Raw genomic sequence first — 16773 nt, forward strand, 5'->3', positions numbered from 1 at the left:
TCTAAAACAAATTGAAACCAATGATAGTTAATTCAATTTTCTGAGGAAAGGAAAATACAATACAACTAACCAAAGAAAATTTCAAAAGTAAATAAAAGTTCAGAACAAAAAACTTATCGAATTTAATTTCGAACTTTTTTTCGAAAGGATTAATTTCGACCACCAGATGACGTAACTTTCGCTGAGAAAAAATCGATAAAAATATCGGATACAAAGTAAAGATATTCGATAGTATCGGTTAAACAGTTGGTCATTAATTTCAGTTTTTCTTGTTGGTGATTAGTTACTTTTTTAATTGTTATTCGTTAATTGTAAAATTATTTCAGGTTCAATTCTAAATTGAATAATGTTCAGGACACTTATTTCAATCGCAAGACTACCAGTTAGGCCCAAGGTTTCCACTCTTTTCAATCAAACCCGTAAGTTTACATGTCCTTGAGTTTGCCCTTACTTTTCATTAGCTTGACTTATTAACCTTTTCATCATTTTATTTAATTATTTCTTTTAATTTACCTTTTTCTTCAGGATTATTGGCACACCAAAAGCCACCGGAAGGTTCGTCAGCAATTTACAAGCCACCTCATGATGTAGAAGAGACAGACGAAGAATTTGATAATAGATATTACCAATATTTCTCCAGGTAAAGAGAAAAATGAATGCGTCGTTTTCAATATTCCTCTTTTGTTTTTTACTTTTTTCTTTCTTTCTTTATCTCTATTTCTATATTAATGGTGTTATTGATTATTATTTTGTTTTTCTTTTGATTCTCTTTCTCTCTCTCTCCCTTTGTAATTGTGATCAATCAATAGACCCGATATTGATGGTTGGGAGATCCGAAAAGCTTTCAACGATTTGATGGGAATGGATCTTATACCCGAACCTAGGATTATCGAAGCAGCTTTAAGAGCTTGTCGTCGAGTTAATGATCATTCACTGTGTGTTCGATACTTGGAGGCCGTTAAATGGAAGGCAGACAATCACGATAAGGATATTTATCCCTACTTGTTACAAGAATTGAAGCCAGTTTTGGAAGAACTTGGAATCAGTACCCCTGAGAATCTTGGTTATGATAAACCTGAATTAGCTTTAAGAAGCCCAGATTTTTATTAGAAAAAATTTAAAGAACGTCTGATGATCGGATTAATAAGTACTAATTCACTGTCAGCAGTCATCAGAGGAAGTTGATTGTCTCGGTAATAATTGATTAAATGAGTGACACTATCGAAAGTACATGCTTTGGTTCGAACCTGTAAAGACAAAAAAAGAAAGAGAAGCAGAAAGTAAAAGAAAAATCAATTAATTTCCTAGAATAGAAGCAACTGTAAGAACAATTTACAATATACATATACAATATATAGAAATTACTGTTCCCTTGTGTAACACTTACCACTCCTTCAGGATCAACTAAAGTAAAATGTTTTCTTAATCCACCTTGCATACCAGTTAGAACATATTTGCCGGGCGAATGAAGTGATTCACGAACAAGAAAATCTCCATCATTAACAACAAGCATTTCACTTTCTCGTCGACCAATGGCACCATGGAACCATTCAGCTTTCGCTAAATCTTCATTAGTATTTACTGTTGTTGTTTGAGTTTTATGATCTGCATCATCCAAGCCACATTTAAATGATTCATTGATGGGTGAAATTGATGATAATAACGAACTTGGTTCCATGTCATTCGATAAGTTTTCCAATGCTCCACAAAAAGGTTCTAGAAACAGGAAAAAAAAGAAAAGATTTTCATGTTAAAAAGTGAAATTTACAGATCGATAAAACATCAATTATTATAAAACCAATGAATTTCGTTACTATTGGAAATTATGGTTAAATTGGAAAACGTCACCAAACTTGACATTTAGATGAAATTGATACGGAAATCATAAGTATACTAATTTTTGTTAAATTGTTAACGGTAAATTGTAAAGGATGAGTACTAACGCATGTCAAATGGATCTTTAATGGCTGATGGTTGTGATGATGAGGATGATTCGGTGGCTGATAATTTAAATAGTTCATCTGGATTGCAATTAACATATTCAGGTTCGGTTTTACAGTTAAATGATGAAGTCCGTGAACAGGAAGCAGAATTATTTGAGATCGTTCTCAGTTTAGATATTGATGATGATGATGACAATGGTGTTGAATTTGTTGTTATTGTTGTTGATGTTGTTGTTGTCGTTAAAGTGTTGACATTGTTATTATTTGGCATGATAATTGATTCCGCTGTAAGAGGTACAGTTATTGGACTTTCATTTGGCATCACTTGAAGATCAGAAGTTAAATCAATTAGATTAGGTGTCAAGTCGGAAGTTGAAGGTAATAATAGTTGAGAATTAAATTTTCCAATAGAACATCGGCCTGAAGATGAATGATTATTGTTCCTTATAAATTTATCATCATTTCGTCGATCAGTTTTCCTCTCAGGTAAATCAGGCGGAACTTTCCCGGGCATATCATTATAATAATCTCGATCATCACCCCCACAACCACCACCACCTCCAATCGCTCCATCAACTGGACCATGATTAGTTTGATAGGCTAAACCATTAAATTGTGTTCGTCGATTTTCATATCTTTCCTGGATACTTTTATGTGGTTGCTTTTTGAGAAACTCTTTAAACCTTAACTCAAACGCTTGTCCAATAATTGATATAACATCTTGAGCTTTACCACCGCCACATTCAAGGACAAAACAAGCACGGACAAATTTATCATCTTTAGCAACATAAGCAACAAAGTCAAGTGTATCCGAATCACCGCCCGAGGCAAATGAAATGTTTGGCATATCATGTTTAGCAATAATCTCTCCCGTTTCCATCACAGATAATTTTAAATAACCACTGGTAATCTCTAGATTAACATTTGAACCAGCATTATCCATATTCGGACGATCAGCTAACATTTTACAAATCCTTTTATCTGGACGACGTTTCTTGTCAACCGTTTTAAGGCCACTTGCTTCACAGACTCGGTTAATACATTCTTTAGCCACTTTACTTCGAGTATCAAAATCTAAACTTTTCATGGGTGTATTAATCTCCAAACAACCAACATATTTTAATGAGAAAAACCTCCAATCTTGTCCAGTGTTCATTGAGTTGGTCATCTTGTCCAAAATAATATCAATACAATAATAATAAGAAGAATAATTTAATTTCTAATAACCAGGTAAACTTGATTATCAACACTATTTAACAATTACACAGGAAAAAGAAATACAATTTATATATTTATAAAAAAAAAGAAAAAGATTATCAATCAAATTAACTGAGAAAACAAAACAAAACCAAAAATTTTTTTTCTCTTCATTTCTCTTTCTCTCTCTTTCTTTCTGTTTACTTTAGAATCGAATATCGAATATCGATAATCGACAGTAATCGATATATTTGGAAAAACTATCGATACTTTTGAGAGAAAAACAAATTTAATTTAATTTGGAATTTGGAATTTTTTTAATTTAGTTTTAATTGTAAAAGTGAGTATTTAATTTGGATTTTAATTGTTTTTGGGGTTTTAGAAAGATGAGAATTTTTTTGGGAAATTTGATTAGAGTGAAATAGGTTTTCTTTTTCTTTTGTTTGATCCTTAGAAACAAAGACTGAACAAGTTGTTACTCTTTGTTAGAAGCCAAGTGATCAAATCTGATTAAGCAAATTGGAATTGTTATCATGAGATAATCAGAGTCGTTTGTTGATTGTTAAAAGAAAAAGTTAATCTTTACTGATAAAAAGTATAACCTGAGTGCTGAATTATATTCTGGTTTAAGTTCAAAATCTTTACTTGTTGCTAACTAAAGTATTTGTTTGTTTCCATTGTTGATTTGGTAAAATCTTTTTTTCTTTTGTGTTTTCCTTTTAATTAATTTTGATTGTTTTCTTTTCTGTGTTTAGATCAATTTTTGTACCACAATAATGGCTATTCTTCAATTAGTAAAATCTTCTGCTGTAAGATCAATTAGACAATTAAGTAATGTTTCTGGTTCCGATGTTGTTGTTGTTTCTGCCCTTCGGACACCAATTGGTTCATTTAGAGGATCATTGTCACAATTAAGTGCTGCTCAAATGGCCACTCAGGTGTTTAAAGCTTTAATCAGTCAATCAGGCCTTAAACCTGAGCAAATTGATGAAGTGATACACAAATTGGATAATAAATTTGTTTTAAAAGAAAAATATATTTATTACTATTTGAGTTTGTATTTAATAAAAAGTTTTGTAAGTATTTAACTTGAATATGAGAAAAAAAAGTTCATGTGTACAATGGACTAGATTGGATTGGTTGAATCAGGACCAGAATCATCGCTGATTTTTGAATAAAATCCAGAATCAAGATCTCCACTTAATCCAGAATTAGAATCAATGTTAACTCCTTTCTTAGAATCGACAATTGTGAGCGGTTCTGGTCGATTATCTTCAGCAATAATCTCATTGTTCTGGTTACTTAAAGCTCGATAAACACTAAGTAGAGTGATAATGGACAAGAAAGAGCCAATGGAAAGAGTTCCAAAAAAGGCACTGGTCAAAGGCCAATTAACCATCATATATCTAATAGAATCAAAGAGAAAAAACAAATCATTTTAATGACCATAAATTAAAAAAAACCATTGACAGAAATGTAATCATACCTGAGACCCTTAAGGTTGGCAGTTACAGTTAACATTGCTGAGTAAATTTGGATCTTTCGAGCTAATCGAAAATTAAAGTGAATGAAAAAAAAATTAGATGTTCAATTGGGAGGAGGAAGGGGACAGAGATTGATGAAGGTGGTGGTAATCGTGGTGGTGGTCATCATCATCATCATCCAGGTGTAATTAATTGTATTGTGTGTGTGTGTGTGTTTATAGATTATGGTGTTGATTTTGTTTACGAGATTACGATTTAAATTTAGGTTGTATTAATCACTCAGTGATTAAATAATAGACGGAAAAAATGATAAAAGCTAAAGATATAATTATTACAAGGGTTGAAAAATAGAGACAGCATTTGGCTGAGAAAATTTTCCTTGGTGATAAACAGGATAAATTAGGGAAACGGAAATTAATCTCCGGATTAACTTTACAGTAAAGGATGAAAAATGTCACCAACCTCCAAAGGATAAGGTGAAAGGTTAGAGCGGTAAAATGGGTTGAATAATCTTTATCATTGAGCTCAAATTTGAACATCACTACGGAGATCACATTATTATACTCAGAATCACTTTGATCGTTTGATGAAAAAGACGAACCAGAATCACTTAGACGGACACCGTTCTCATCGGAGTGGCATCTTTTCTGTCCATAAATGGTTAATAAAATGGCCTCAAAAGCGAATCGTATAAAGGAAAGGTAAGTTATAAATTGTGCTCGACCCATTGAATTGGATCGTACAAAGAAACCAAAGAAAAGAAAATTGAATAACATTATAACGGTGGCCACGAATATGGAGATGTTAAAATTGGTGGTGAAAATGGCTCCGATAAAGAAGCCAACCCCTTGGGCTATATAAGAGGCAAGAATTGATATTGAGACAAAGTTATTAAATCTTGATGACTTGGTGACAAAGGGAATCGCGTCTACCCATGAATTCAGGCCAATCTGTTGGGTTGTATAATAAGTGAATAGGGAATAGAGGTAGGGAAGGATTAACTGAATCCAGAATTCTGTTAATGTTCTGGCCATATAATAGGAGGCGGTTGAATACCATCCGTTACGATGTTCATTCATAAAGATTTTTATCTCAGAGGGAAAGGTTAACACCGTTGGCATGAGAACGGCAAACATGAGGAAAAGTAGATTGAAAAATAGGTAAGATATGTTCCTATCGATATTTGATTCCTCACGAAGACGGGAAAGTGGAACTTGCTCCGTACTATTGGGACGATAATAGTATCCAGCTGAATTTACCCTTAGGCAACCATCATCTACACCAATATTACCATCGTAAAGCATTGAAAGTAAAAGGGCAACGAATACATGTAAACCAACACGAATAAATAACCATAAAGGTTCACGACAAGTACCATGGAGAAATGAACGTCGAAGTAGATACATCATATGGCGAAGGCTAAGGTGATTCCGATTTTCTCTCATTTCTTCAACTTCAGACATTGAACTGGTATCAATTGAATCCATTTCGAATTCAATCAACTTGGCAGAAGATTCTTCTAATAATCGAACTTTTAATAATTCTTTCTCATCTAATGGTGTTACTATTGAAATTGTCGTTGACTCTTTGGGTTGTTGTTGTTGTTGTTGGTGATTTTTACGTTGTTGTTGTTGACTTGCAGGTCCATTTGGTGGTGATGAGGATGAGTATGAAATTGGATGAGATGAGAAGGATGTTGGTGGTGGTGAAAGATGAAGACAATTATTATGATTGTTGGTGTGATTACAGTTATTGAGACAATTATTTGTTGTTGTTGTAAAATGTGAGGGTGAAAGGGGTAAAGGTGACAGGGAGTTTGATGATAAATTGGTTGTCGTTTTATTGACTTGTGACTTGGCGACTGCTGATGAGGATTTAGATGATGATCGAGATGATCGATGGCTTCGACTAAAGCAATCGGTTGGTTCTTCTTCGTCCAAAAGGCAAACTGTATTTATCAAAGCGGCATCAATGATAACATCCACTGGATTATGTCCATTTGGACAATTAACCTGGAATTGAGATAAATATGAGCGAAGTACTTCCGGTCTACCTTGGTAAAGACATTTACCTGCTCGTGAAAGAACTTAAAGTTGATCAAACAGTTTAAGAATCTTGTATGAGGGTTGATGAATTGTCGCAATTATGGCCATTCCATGGGCCATAAGTTTTTGCAATTGAGTTAATACGGTAAAAGAAACGTTTGAATCTAAACCTGATGTTGGCTCATCGATGAATAAAATTTTAGGTTTAACCTCTGAGGCCAATTCTTGAGCGATAACCAAACGTTTACGTTGACCACCCGAACATGAGTGTACCAAAGTATGGCGACAATTACGAAGGTCAAGTTGATCAATAAGCTTTTCAACAACCTTGGACTCATTTTGAGCACCCTTTAAACGGGAAGCATAAAAAATGGACTCAATAACCGATAAACAAGGGAACAAGTGATCTTCCTCTTTTTGGGTTATAAATGAGGCCTTATTTGCTAATGGATTACGATAGATTTTACCCTTATAACAACCTGACCATGTACCAAATAAGCATTGTAACAATGTTGTTTTACCAGCACCCGTGCTCGAATGGTCCCGTGATAGCGGAAAGATCATGGAATCGAAAGACACCTGAAATGTTTCGTAAAATGGCCTTACGACATTTATGGGACATGGATTTAACCAGGAAACCGTCAAGTAGATCCATTGGTTTATAAACGGTAAGGTTTCGCCAGACAACGGCCACATGATTGTTTTCATCAACGGTGGTCACTTGAGGTGGACACATGATGTTATTTGTTGACGGTGGTGATAACTTTTTACCACTCAAATCAATCGGTTTGATTGTTGATGATCCTGATGATAATCCGTGATGCTGAATGTTGGTTACCTGTTTAGATGGTTGATTATCAGGATCAGCTGATTGATTATTTAAACCGTTACAACAATCACGGTAACGATTTCCTATGGGTTCACACTTTCCCGTTACGTCACACGGGGTCACTTGTGATGACCTGGTAAAGGGTGAACCGTTTGGACTTTTGGGTATCGTCGCTCTGCCTTAAGTTTACGGTGAATCACAAAAAAAAAGGTTCTCGGCGATTTTGATTGTTGATAATTTTCGTTGATCAACTTTGATGATGATTTATGATGATGATGATGATGATTTAACTGTGAATTAATATAAATTAAAGAGAAATTTTTCTTCAACTCTAATCAAAATTAATTGTAAGCAGTTAAACAACAGAAACAACAGAAAAAAGTATTCACAACAATCAAACTGGTTAATTATGATTTCTAAATAGAAGTGATAACTTTTTTTTGTCTTCTGCGGATTCGATCAATGAATTTAGGTCAAAGTTAAGGTTAATTATTGATGATTAATTGTTGTGATTATATTATATGAGATTATGAGGATAAATCGTCAGATTGAACGTTATCCGTTTTTCGATGAGATGAAAAGTCGATAGAGGGACAAGATTAAGGAGAGAGATAGAAAGATGAAGAAAACGAAGGTAAAACTTAATTTTCGATTAGATTATGATTGCGAATATGATCAGTTGATTGTTGACTGTTAATTGTGGATGAAACTTGTAGGTGTCACGCTTGAATCTATCAAGATTGATTGTGATTTGCGAAAAATGTTAATCAAGGACTTGTTGATCTAAAAATCTAAACTTTTCATGGGTGTATTAATCTCCAAACAACCAACATATTTTAATGAGAAAAACCTCCAATCTTGTCCAGTGTTCATTGAGTTGGTCATCTTGTCCAAAATAATATCAATACAATAATAATAAGAAGAATAATTTAATTTCTAATAACCAGGTAAACTTGATTATCAACACTATTTAACAATTACACAGGAAAAAGAAATACAATTTATATATTTATAAAAAAAAAGAAAAAGATTATCAATCAAATTAACTGAGAAAACAAAACAAAACCAAAAATTTTTTTTCTCTTCATTTCTCTTTCTCTCTCTTTCTTTCTGTTTACTTTAGAATCGAATATCGAATATCGATAATCGACAGTAATCGATATATTTGGAAAAACTATCGATACTTTTGAGAGAAAAACAAATTTAATTTAATTTGGAATTTGGAATTTTTTTAATTTAGTTTTAATTGTAAAAGTGAGTATTTAATTTGGATTTTAATTGTTTTGGGGGTTTAGAAAGATGAGAATTTTGGGAAATTCGATTAGAGTGAAATAGGTTTTCTTTTTCTTTTGTTTGATCCTTAGAAACAAAGACTGAACAAGTTGTTACTCTTTGTTAGAAACCAAGTGATCAAATCTGATTAAGCAAATTGGAATTGTTATCATGAGATAATCAGAGTCGTTTGTTGATTGTTAAAAGAAAAAGTTAATCTTTACTGATAAAAAGTATAACCTGAGTGCTGAATTATATTCTGGTTTAAGTTCAAAATCTTTACTTGTTGCTATCTAAAGTATTTGTTTGTTTCCATTGTTGATTTGGTAAAATCTTTTTTTCTTTTGTGTTTTCCTTTTAATTAATTTTGATTGTTTTCTTTTCTGTGTTTAGATCAATTTTTGTACCACAATAATGGCTATTCTTCAATTAGTAAAATCTTCTGCTGTAAGATCAATTAGACAATTAAGTAATGCTTCTGGTTCCGATGTTGTTGTTGTTTCTGCCCTTCGGACACCAATTGGCTCATTTAGAGGATCATTGTCACAATTAAGTGCTGCTCAAATGGCCACTCAGGTGTTTAAAGCTTTAATCAGTCAATCAGGCCTTAAACCTGAGCAAATTGATGAAGTGATTATGGGACACATTTTGACTCATGGTGGTGGACAACATCCAACTCGCCAAGCAGTAATAAACTCGGGCCTTCCATCAAGCACAGTTACATCAACAGTTAATAAATTATGTGCTTCAGGTATGAAGTCACTTATGCTTGCATCCGGTTTATTGTCACTTAAACAAGCAAATATCATGATTGCCGGTGGAATGGAGAGTATGTCAAATGTCCCTTACGTTTTGAAAAGAGGTGACACCAACTATGGACACACTACATTGCATGATGCTCTTCTATCTGATGGACTTATGGACGCTTTTCACAATATTCACATGGGAAATTGTGGTGAAAATACTGCTAAAAAGTACGGTATCACCCGAGAAGATCAAGATAAATTTGCAATCTCAAGTTATGAGAAAAGTGCTGCCGCAGCTAAATCTGGACTATTCGACAAGGAAAGGATTTCTGTTACCGTTCCCGATCGAAAAACTGGAACCAAGACAATTAGTGACGATGAAGAGTATCACAAGGTTGATTTCGGTAAATTGGCAAGTCTTAAAAGTGTCTTCCAAAAAGACGGAACCATTACCGCTGCCAATTCTTCTAAATTAAACGATGGAGCCGCTGGTTGTATTCTGATGCGATCAGAAACTGCTAAGGAACATGGATTGAAACCATTGATAAGAATCGTAGATTATGCTGACAATGAATTGGATCCAATTGATTTCCCTGTCGCTCCTGTTGGTGCTATTAAAAAATTACTCTCTCGTAATGGAATCAGTAAAGATGATGTCAAAATGTGGGAAATTAATGAAGCTTTTAGTTGTGTTCCCTTGGCTCATATTAAGATTCTTGAATTGGATTCAAGTAAAGTCAACATTCACGGTGGTGCTGTTGCCCTGGGTCACCCTGTTGCTGCTTCTGGAACCCGAATCGTTGCTCATTTAGCTCATACTCTTAAATCTGGTGAATTTGGAATCGCTGCAATTTGTAATGGCGGTGGTGGTTCATCCGCTATGCTCGTTCAAGCAGTTTAGTCAGATTCCAATCGCAACTATTACAGAAAAAGAGAAATTTTCTTCCAATTTCTTTAATATTTGTAACGACCATTAATCCATAGTCACTGTTAATATTTCCAGCGATTTGGATTAACAATTTTGTGCCGAAATTATAAAAGCAAAAATTATATTCTAAGAGAAAAAAAAACTTATATACAAATTGGATAATAAATTTGTTTTAAAAGAAAAATATATTTATTACTATTTGAGTTTGTATTTAATAAAAAAGTTTTTGTAAGTATTTAACTTGAATATGAGAAAAAAAAGTTCATGTGTACAATGGACTAGATTGGATTGGTTGAATCAGGACCAGAATCATCGCTGATTTTTGAATAAAATCCAGAATCAAGATCTCCACTTAATCCAGAATTAGAATCAATGTTAACTCCTTTCTTAGAATCGACAATTGTGAGCGGTTCTGGTCGATTATCTTCAGCAATAATCTCATTGTTCTGGTTACTTAAAGCTCGATAAACACTAAGTAGAGTGATAATGGACAAGAAAGAGCCAATGGAAAGAGTTCCAAAAAAGGCACTGGTCAAAGGCCAATTGACCATCATATATCTAATAGAATCAAAGAGAGAAAACAAATCATTTTAATGACCATAAATTAAAAAAAAACCATTGACAGAAATGTAATCATACCTGAGACCCTTAAGGTTGGCAGTTACAGTTAACATTGCTGAGTAAATTTGGATCTTTCGAGCTAATGGAAAATTAAAGTGAATGAAAAAAAAATTAGATGAATGAATTTCCAACAAAATTATCAACCTTACCTTCAATTGAAATAAATGCTTTTATCGCAGATCCATGTCCAGGTTGATTTGAATCAATATAATCTTTTTTCAATGGAACTGAAAGATGTTGAGATTCTCCGGCTAATCCAGTAACAAGCCAAGGCCAATAACATATGATATTTATGATCCTTAAAATTGGTGATTTATAATATAAGATGGATGGTGAAGCATTGTTATGTAATTCTCTGTCTTTTTCATCCAATAATCTCAATCTAACCATGAACATCCCTTGATTCCAATTAACCTCCGATTCGGGAAGATCCATATCAATTGTGAACTGATATGATTGACCACGAGCAAATATCGATGGTGTTTTAAAGTCTTGCAGGGCAACTTCAGCATAAGGATTTAAACACTCATCTTGACACCGAGAATCAAATTGGAAATTAATATTTCGAGTGTAACTTATTGTTGGTATATAGAGAAAGTAAAAGGTTAAATAGATGAACATTGAAGACCAACATATTAATAGGAAAGCGATAAAAATGAATGTTAAACGATTAAATGTACTCCATAAGAAGATAATCACTTTGGTCGGTGAAAAAATGGTCAAAAAAGGCCATTGATATGTAGCGGGTTCGTCATCCAATGTTTTCCCTTTCATTATTATCTAATATTTATGAACACTGAATTTGAATACTCGATAAAATTAACCAAATAGATTTGAATACATTTAAAAGGTTCACAGGTTGATGATGATGATGATAGCACAAAGTTCACATAGTAGAGAAGATGATTTAATCTGTGAAAAGAGAAAAGAATTAATTAATAACAATTATACATATAGAAATTTATTCTTATTTTTTTTTTGCCAAGAAAAGAAAACCGAAACCAGGAAAATGGAATGACAAATGATTCTAATGAAGGTTAAATTCTAGCAAAACAAGTTACCAACTTACCTGATTGAATTACCATTGATCAGATTGTTTGATTGTTCAAAGGAATACCTGAAAATAAATATTAATTGAAATTTAATACGCAGATAATTAACAATTAAACAAGAGCAAATTGTAAGCTGAGTGTCAGTTAAGTTGTTGTTATGATTGAACTTACAGCTGATTAATAGGACGTTTCTATAATAGATTTTGTTGTTTTGGTAAACTTTTCAAACTGATGAGAAATCAGGTTGTAACAATTAAATGTAAAACAATTGATTGAATTAAAATTATTAGTCAAACAATTAATGTGAATTGGAGAGGTGACCTGACAATGATCTGTTTTAACCAGAAAAATGTACATTAATAACAACACACAAACGGATTACCAATGAAAAGGTTGTTGATCTAATTAATTTATAGATTTTGATTTATAATTGAATCAAAATAATTTCCTTCCTACAACAAGGATCAACATAAACACAACGACACAATTAAAAGGAACACAATTTAATAAATTGTTGATCAAATTGAGAAGTGAATGTAATTTGTGAAAAAAAATTACCTTGAAAATGAGTGAAATTAATTAAGATGATTAAGTAATTGTAACAATTAGAATGTTAATTGATTGAAGAAAACACTTTGATAGATAAAGTAAAAACTCTTCTGATTAGATTGTTAATCAAAACGGTAAAGATTATTAAGATTAGTTAATTAGTGGAAATTAAAAGCAAATGGAAAAATAAACTATTCGTTTCTAAGGATTTTCTCATATTCTTTTTTGTTTCTCTTTCTTTTTCTCTTTCTTTTGGTCATCTGTTTCTCTTTCAACGTCTAGCACTTTGTCTGTAACCTTGTGAATTGTTTACATTTAAGTTAATTGATTTTCTCTTTTTAATTTTTGTTTTTTTCTACAATTTGATAAATATTCTTAATTGTTTACAACATGCTAATCAGAGTGTTTAAAGCGTTTTCACCCTCATCCATTGGATCAATTGGTCGACAATTAAGTACAAAATCAAATCCATCTAAACCTGAGATTGTAATTGTTTCAGCTTTAAGGACTCCAATTGGATCGTTTCGTGGTTCATTGTCTCAATTATCTGGTCCACAATTAGCTTCTCAGGCAATTAAGGCCATCATAGATGAGACCAAGATTAAACCTGGACAAGTAGATGAGGTTATATTGGGTAATGTTGTCGGTGCTGGTGCTGGACAGGCACCAACCCGTCAGGCCGTGATCAATGCTGGTCTACCACCCAAGACAATTACCACAACAATTAATAAAGTTTGTGCCTCTGGTATGAAATCAATCATGTTTTCCGCTTCATCTTTGGCACTTTATCATACCAATATCATGATTGCCGGTGGTATGGAGAGCATGTCAAATGTACCTTTCTATTTGCGACGAGGTGATGCCAATTACAATCATGCACAGTTAATTGATGGAATCATTCATGACGGACTTTGGGACTCTTTCCATCAGATTCACATGGGAAATTGCGGTGAAAACACTGCAAAGAAACTTGGAATCACCCGAGAAGATCAAGATAAATACGCGATCGCAAGTTACGAGAGAGCCGCTGCCGCAGCTAAATCTGGACTATTCGACAAGGAAAGGATTTCCGTTGCCATTCCCGATCGAAAAACTGGAACCAAGACAATTAGTGACGATGAAGAGTATCACAAGGTTGATTTCGGTAAATTGGCAAGTCTAAAAAGTGTCTTCCAAAAAGACGGAACCATTACCGCTGCCAATGCGAGTAAATTAAACGATGGAGCCGCTGCTTGTCTATTGATGAGGTCAAACACCGCCACAGAATTAGGATTGAAACCTTTGGCTAAGATTGTCGATTATGCTGACAATGAAATTGAACCAATCGATTTTCCAATCGCTCCAGTTGAGGCCATGAGAAAATTATTAGACCGAAATGGTTTAAAAGCTCATAATGTTTCCATGTGGGAAATTAATGAAGCTTTTAGTGTTGTCCCGTTGGCTAATATTAAATTACTTGGCCTTGATCCTAATAAGGTCAATATGCACGGTGGAGCCGTTAGTTTAGGTCATCCTATTGGAATGTCAGGAGCTCGAATTGTCCATCATCTTGCTCACAATTTAAAATCCGGTGAATTTGGAATCGCATCAATTTGTAATGGTGGTGGTGGAGCTTCAGCAATTCTGATTCAAGGAAATTAATTCCATCAATTTATTTTCCATTCAAAATTTAAATTCTATCAATTTTGTCGAGCTTTTTATTTCCTGGTTTAATTGATTGTGGTGCCTTAAATATCAATATTTTTATAAAAATAATATTGGAATCAAATTGTTTACAATTAAACAGAAATTTATACATTCATATTGTATATTTACAAATGAATTTTGAGAGAAATCAATTGAATCAATTTCTCTTTTGTTAGACGATTTACTGAATTAGATTATCTTGTATCCAGGATGAAAATCAATCGATAATTAACTTTTTCAAGTGATTAAGATAAATTATGATTGATTATCTTAATCGATAAGAATAAGTTTCTATTATCACCAAAAGTTAACTTTTTTTTCTAATACAATCAACTAATCATATCTATAAATTGTAACAATTATCATCTCTTGGAATTGTTTGTCCATCTTTGAAAGAAAAAGAAAAAAAAAGAAAAAGAAAACTTTTGTTAATTAACCAAAAATTAACGAGAAAATTAAATTGTTCAATTAAAATTAAATTCCAAAGAACAATTTATATCCGATAGATGGCAGAGTAAAATGAGCGATTCTGATTGGTTCATTTTTGTTTTTCTTTCAAATTCAAACTGAAAATTATGATTCATTTTATTGAATTTGATTTGATTTCTTATTTAACTGTTTCACCTTTACCCTTATTTAAATTGAATTGTTTAATTATGTTTCGTCTCATTGACAAGTTTATTGTTAAGTTAATAGAATGGATAAGAAACATTTTGGTGTCTCTTTCTATAGTGAACCTCCTAAGGGAATAGTAAAATTTGACAAAGTGATTGAATTGGTTAATGAGAGACTTCATATTCTTAAAGTATTGGTTTCCAATAAGGAAGATTATTCAACAATTAAGGGTAATCCAAATTACTATACACTGTTAAAACATAATATCTTTGACGCTGGTGGTTGTGATGGTGACAATTTCTTTAAAATTTTAACAACTAATTTCGGTTCCTGGTCGGAAGTAAAGAGGAAGCCTATCAACGAGATGAGGTCTCACATTTTTTACTTCGATTATTTTATTGTAAAGATGATCAATCAACTCGATGGTTTATTGATGTTGAATGTGAATTACTGAGATTCCGTTTAATGGAAGAAGGTGTTAGACATCAGATTACCAACTTTGTTCGTCTTCATAATCTTGTCGAATATCAAGAGTTTGAATTGAAAGGAGACGTTGAATATTATCGTTCCAGATTTAATTCAGCGAACAGGACAAAAGATGAGATTCTTTGTTATAATAGTTTGGTCTATTATCTTGAGCAAACGGCTGATGACATTGAAGAAGATGAATATGGAATCAAGTTTATGAAATATACTCGAAGACCTAAGATGATGTTTAAAGTGAAATTTGAAGATGCCCTTGAGTATATTTCTAATCGACGGGCTGCCCCTTGTGGTGGTTATATCTTAATTCCTGGGAATAGGATGATACCGATTATCTGTCAACGTTGGAAAGCCGAGATGTACCGATGCATGAAAATACTAAGAGAAACTCGAGGTGAGCAAATGATTGGAACCGAAATGATGCCAACGATATCGGATTATCATGATCGTATTATTGGATCAATAAATTCGGTACGAAGATATTTACCCACTGGTGAAGGTAGAATGACACCTTTAGAACTTGTTAATGTCCTGAAAGAACAATCATTTCCACCCTGTATGAGTCATGTTCACAATAGTTTAATGCAAAATCATCATTTGAAACACTTCGCTCGTCTTCAATATGCACTTTTCCTTAAAAGTTTGGGCTTTCGATTACAAGAGACTATGGAATTATTTCGACAACAATTTAGCCATCGGATGACTGATGCTCGATTCGATTCTAAGTATGGTTACTTTTTCCGTTATATTTATGGTACAGTTGGAAAAAAGCGTAGCCTAAGTTGCTACAGTTGTAAGAAAATAATCGACTCCATCAGCACCGGACCACAAGATTGTCATGGTTGCCCTTTCAAGCAGTTTTCTTCCGACAAATTGATCGGCTTTCTGTCTCAACAAAAGCTACCTGAAAACGGAATCACCTCGATAATTAGTAAATCAGGTGAACGCGAATACCGGTCAGCCTGTACAACCTTTTTCCACCTAAAGAATCCCAATTCTGATCTAAAGGAGATAATCTATCATCCAACTCAATTTTTCCAGGCGAGTCGAAAGGCGATCGCTAGAAGATCAATCCAATGAAATCACCACAAAAATCATCCAAAATGAACGATAATTATTTTCATGACAATTCTAAAAAATGATCAACAGTTTTTTGTTCTCGAAAAAGTTTTTCCATTATAACTTTCTAACCAATTGATTTTAAGGGAAAGCAAATTATTCAATCGTTGACATGGAAAAACAAAGAGAACAGAAAATTATTTCTTATGAACAAATAATATTCATGAGAAATTGTAATAAAAGAAAACAGAAAATTATTAGATT

At 33.1% G+C, this 16773-nt stretch overlaps 6 protein-coding genes, 1 long non-coding RNA gene and 1 pseudogene across 11 annotated transcripts; 5 read left to right on the top strand and 3 right to left on the bottom strand.

Annotated features, from left to right (window-relative positions):
- Positions 1–226: 226 nt before the first annotated feature.
- On the top strand, positions 227–1227 carry LOC128394655 (cytochrome c oxidase subunit 5A, mitochondrial-like). The gene is made up of 3 exons (XM_053355008.1): positions 227–419; positions 526–640; positions 810–1227. Exons 1-3 carry the CDS (start codon positions 347–349, stop codon positions 1108–1110), a joined length of 489 nt encoding a protein of 162 aa, XP_053210983.1. The 5' UTR covers positions 227–346; the 3' UTR covers positions 1111–1227.
- Positions 1081–3304, bottom strand: LOC128394647 (SHC-transforming protein 3-like). 2 transcript variants are annotated; one of them, XM_053354998.1, is made up of 3 exons: positions 1944–3303; positions 1388–1716; positions 1081–1247 (listed from the first exon to the last, which is right to left on the bottom strand). In XM_053354998.1, the coding sequence occupies exons 1-3, from the start codon at positions 3109–3111 to the stop codon at positions 1107–1109; spliced, it is 1638 nt and encodes a 545-aa protein (XP_053210973.1). In that variant the 5' UTR covers positions 3112–3303; the 3' UTR covers positions 1081–1106. The 2 variants fall into 2 exon arrangements, with proteins under 2 accessions (XP_053210973.1, XP_053210971.1); XM_053354996.1 differs by having other exon boundaries at positions 1081–1716; positions 1944–3304.
- A 182-nt stretch (positions 3305–3486) lies between these two features.
- Positions 3487–4174, top strand: LOC128394656 (uncharacterized). Its single transcript, XR_008326439.1, has 2 exons — positions 3487–3828; positions 3896–4174. It is a non-coding gene; the product is annotated as an uncharacterized LOC128394656 (long non-coding RNA).
- A 702-nt stretch (positions 4175–4876) lies between these two features.
- Positions 4877–8572, bottom strand: LOC128394642 (ATP-binding cassette sub-family G member 1-like; annotated as a pseudogene).
- Positions 8573–8625: 53 nt separating this feature from the next.
- Positions 8626–10628, top strand: LOC128394651 (acetyl-CoA acetyltransferase, mitochondrial-like). Of its 2 annotated transcripts, none has more exons than XM_053355003.1 (2): positions 8626–8752; positions 9164–10628. In XM_053355003.1, the coding sequence occupies exon 2, from the start codon at positions 9185–9187 to the stop codon at positions 10415–10417; it is 1233 nt and encodes a 410-aa protein (XP_053210978.1). In that variant the 5' UTR covers positions 8626–8752; positions 9164–9184; the 3' UTR covers positions 10418–10628. The 2 variants fall into 2 exon arrangements, with proteins under 2 accessions (XP_053210978.1, XP_053210977.1); XM_053355002.1 differs by lacking the exon at positions 8626–8752 and adding an exon at positions 8864–9096.
- On the bottom strand, positions 10611–12845 carry LOC128394653 (seipin-like). Of its 3 annotated transcripts, XM_053355006.1 has the most exons (6): positions 12676–12832; positions 12289–12449; positions 12135–12182; positions 11215–11977; positions 11084–11144; positions 10611–11002 (listed from the first exon to the last, which is right to left on the bottom strand). In XM_053355006.1, the coding sequence occupies exons 4-6, from the start codon at positions 11837–11839 to the stop codon at positions 10723–10725; spliced, it is 966 nt and encodes a 321-aa protein (XP_053210981.1). In that variant the 5' UTR covers positions 11840–11977; positions 12135–12182; positions 12289–12449; positions 12676–12832; the 3' UTR covers positions 10611–10722. The 3 variants fall into 3 exon arrangements, with proteins under 3 accessions (XP_053210981.1, XP_053210982.1, XP_053210980.1); XM_053355007.1 differs by lacking the exon at positions 12289–12449 and having other exon boundaries at positions 12676–12845; XM_053355005.1 differs by lacking the exon at positions 12676–12832 and having other exon boundaries at positions 12289–12646.
- Positions 12846–12903: 58 nt separating this feature from the next.
- LOC128394650 (acetyl-CoA acetyltransferase, mitochondrial-like) lies at positions 12904–14467 on the top strand. The gene has a single exon (XM_053355001.1). The coding sequence runs from the start codon at positions 13057–13059 to the stop codon at positions 14305–14307; it is 1251 nt and encodes a 416-aa protein (XP_053210976.1). The 5' UTR covers positions 12904–13056; the 3' UTR covers positions 14308–14467.
- A 483-nt stretch (positions 14468–14950) lies between these two features.
- Positions 14951–16769, top strand: LOC128394649 (uncharacterized). Its single transcript, XM_053355000.1, is given in 2 exon segments — positions 14951–15302; positions 15305–16769. Coding segments are annotated over 2 exon segments (1479 nt in total). The 5' UTR covers positions 14951–15049; the 3' UTR covers positions 16531–16769.
- The last annotated feature ends 4 nt before the right edge of the window (positions 16770–16773 follow it).

This window comes from Panonychus citri, unplaced genomic scaffold (assembly GCF_014898815.1).
Source record: "Panonychus citri isolate SS breed McGregor unplaced genomic scaffold, ASM1489881v1 Contig00140, whole genome shotgun sequence".
Classification (NCBI taxonomy): Eukaryota; Metazoa; Arthropoda; class Arachnida; order Trombidiformes; family Tetranychidae; genus Panonychus; species Panonychus citri.

Bases quoted from the DNA above. Each gene is read 5' to 3' on its own strand.
- LOC128394647 (XM_053354996.1), bottom strand. From the start codon at position 3,111: ATGACCAACTCAATGAACACTGGACAAGATTGGAGGTTTTTCTCATTA. The intron at 1,717-1,943 runs GTTAGTACTCAT...TCCTGTTTCTAG, and splicing joins TAAAGATCCATTTGACATGC to AACCTTTTTGTGGAGCATTG.
- LOC128394650 (XM_053355001.1), top strand. From the start codon at position 13,057: ATGCTAATCAGAGTGTTTAAAGCGTTTTCACCCTCATCCATTGGATCA.
- LOC128394655 (XM_053355008.1), top strand. From the start codon at position 347: ATGTTCAGGACACTTATTTCAATCGCAAGACTACCAGTTAGGCCCAAG. The intron at 420-525 runs GTAAGTTTACAT...CTTTTTCTTCAG, and splicing joins CACTCTTTTCAATCAAACCC to GATTATTGGCACACCAAAAG. The intron at 641-809 runs GTAAAGAGAAAA...ATCAATCAATAG, and splicing joins TATTACCAATATTTCTCCAG to ACCCGATATTGATGGTTGGG.
- LOC128394651 (XM_053355003.1), top strand. From the start codon at position 9,185: ATGGCTATTCTTCAATTAGTAAAATCTTCTGCTGTAAGATCAATTAGA.
- LOC128394653 (XM_053355007.1), bottom strand. From the start codon at position 11,839: ATGAAAGGGAAAACATTGGATGACGAACCCGCTACATATCAATGGCCT. The intron at 11,145-11,214 runs GTAAGGTTGATA...ATTTTCCATTAG, and splicing joins AGCATTTATTTCAATTGAAG to CTCGAAAGATCCAAATTTAC. The intron at 11,003-11,083 runs GTATGATTACAT...TGATTCTATTAG, and splicing joins GCCAACCTTAAGGGTCTCAG to ATATATGATGGTCAATTGGC.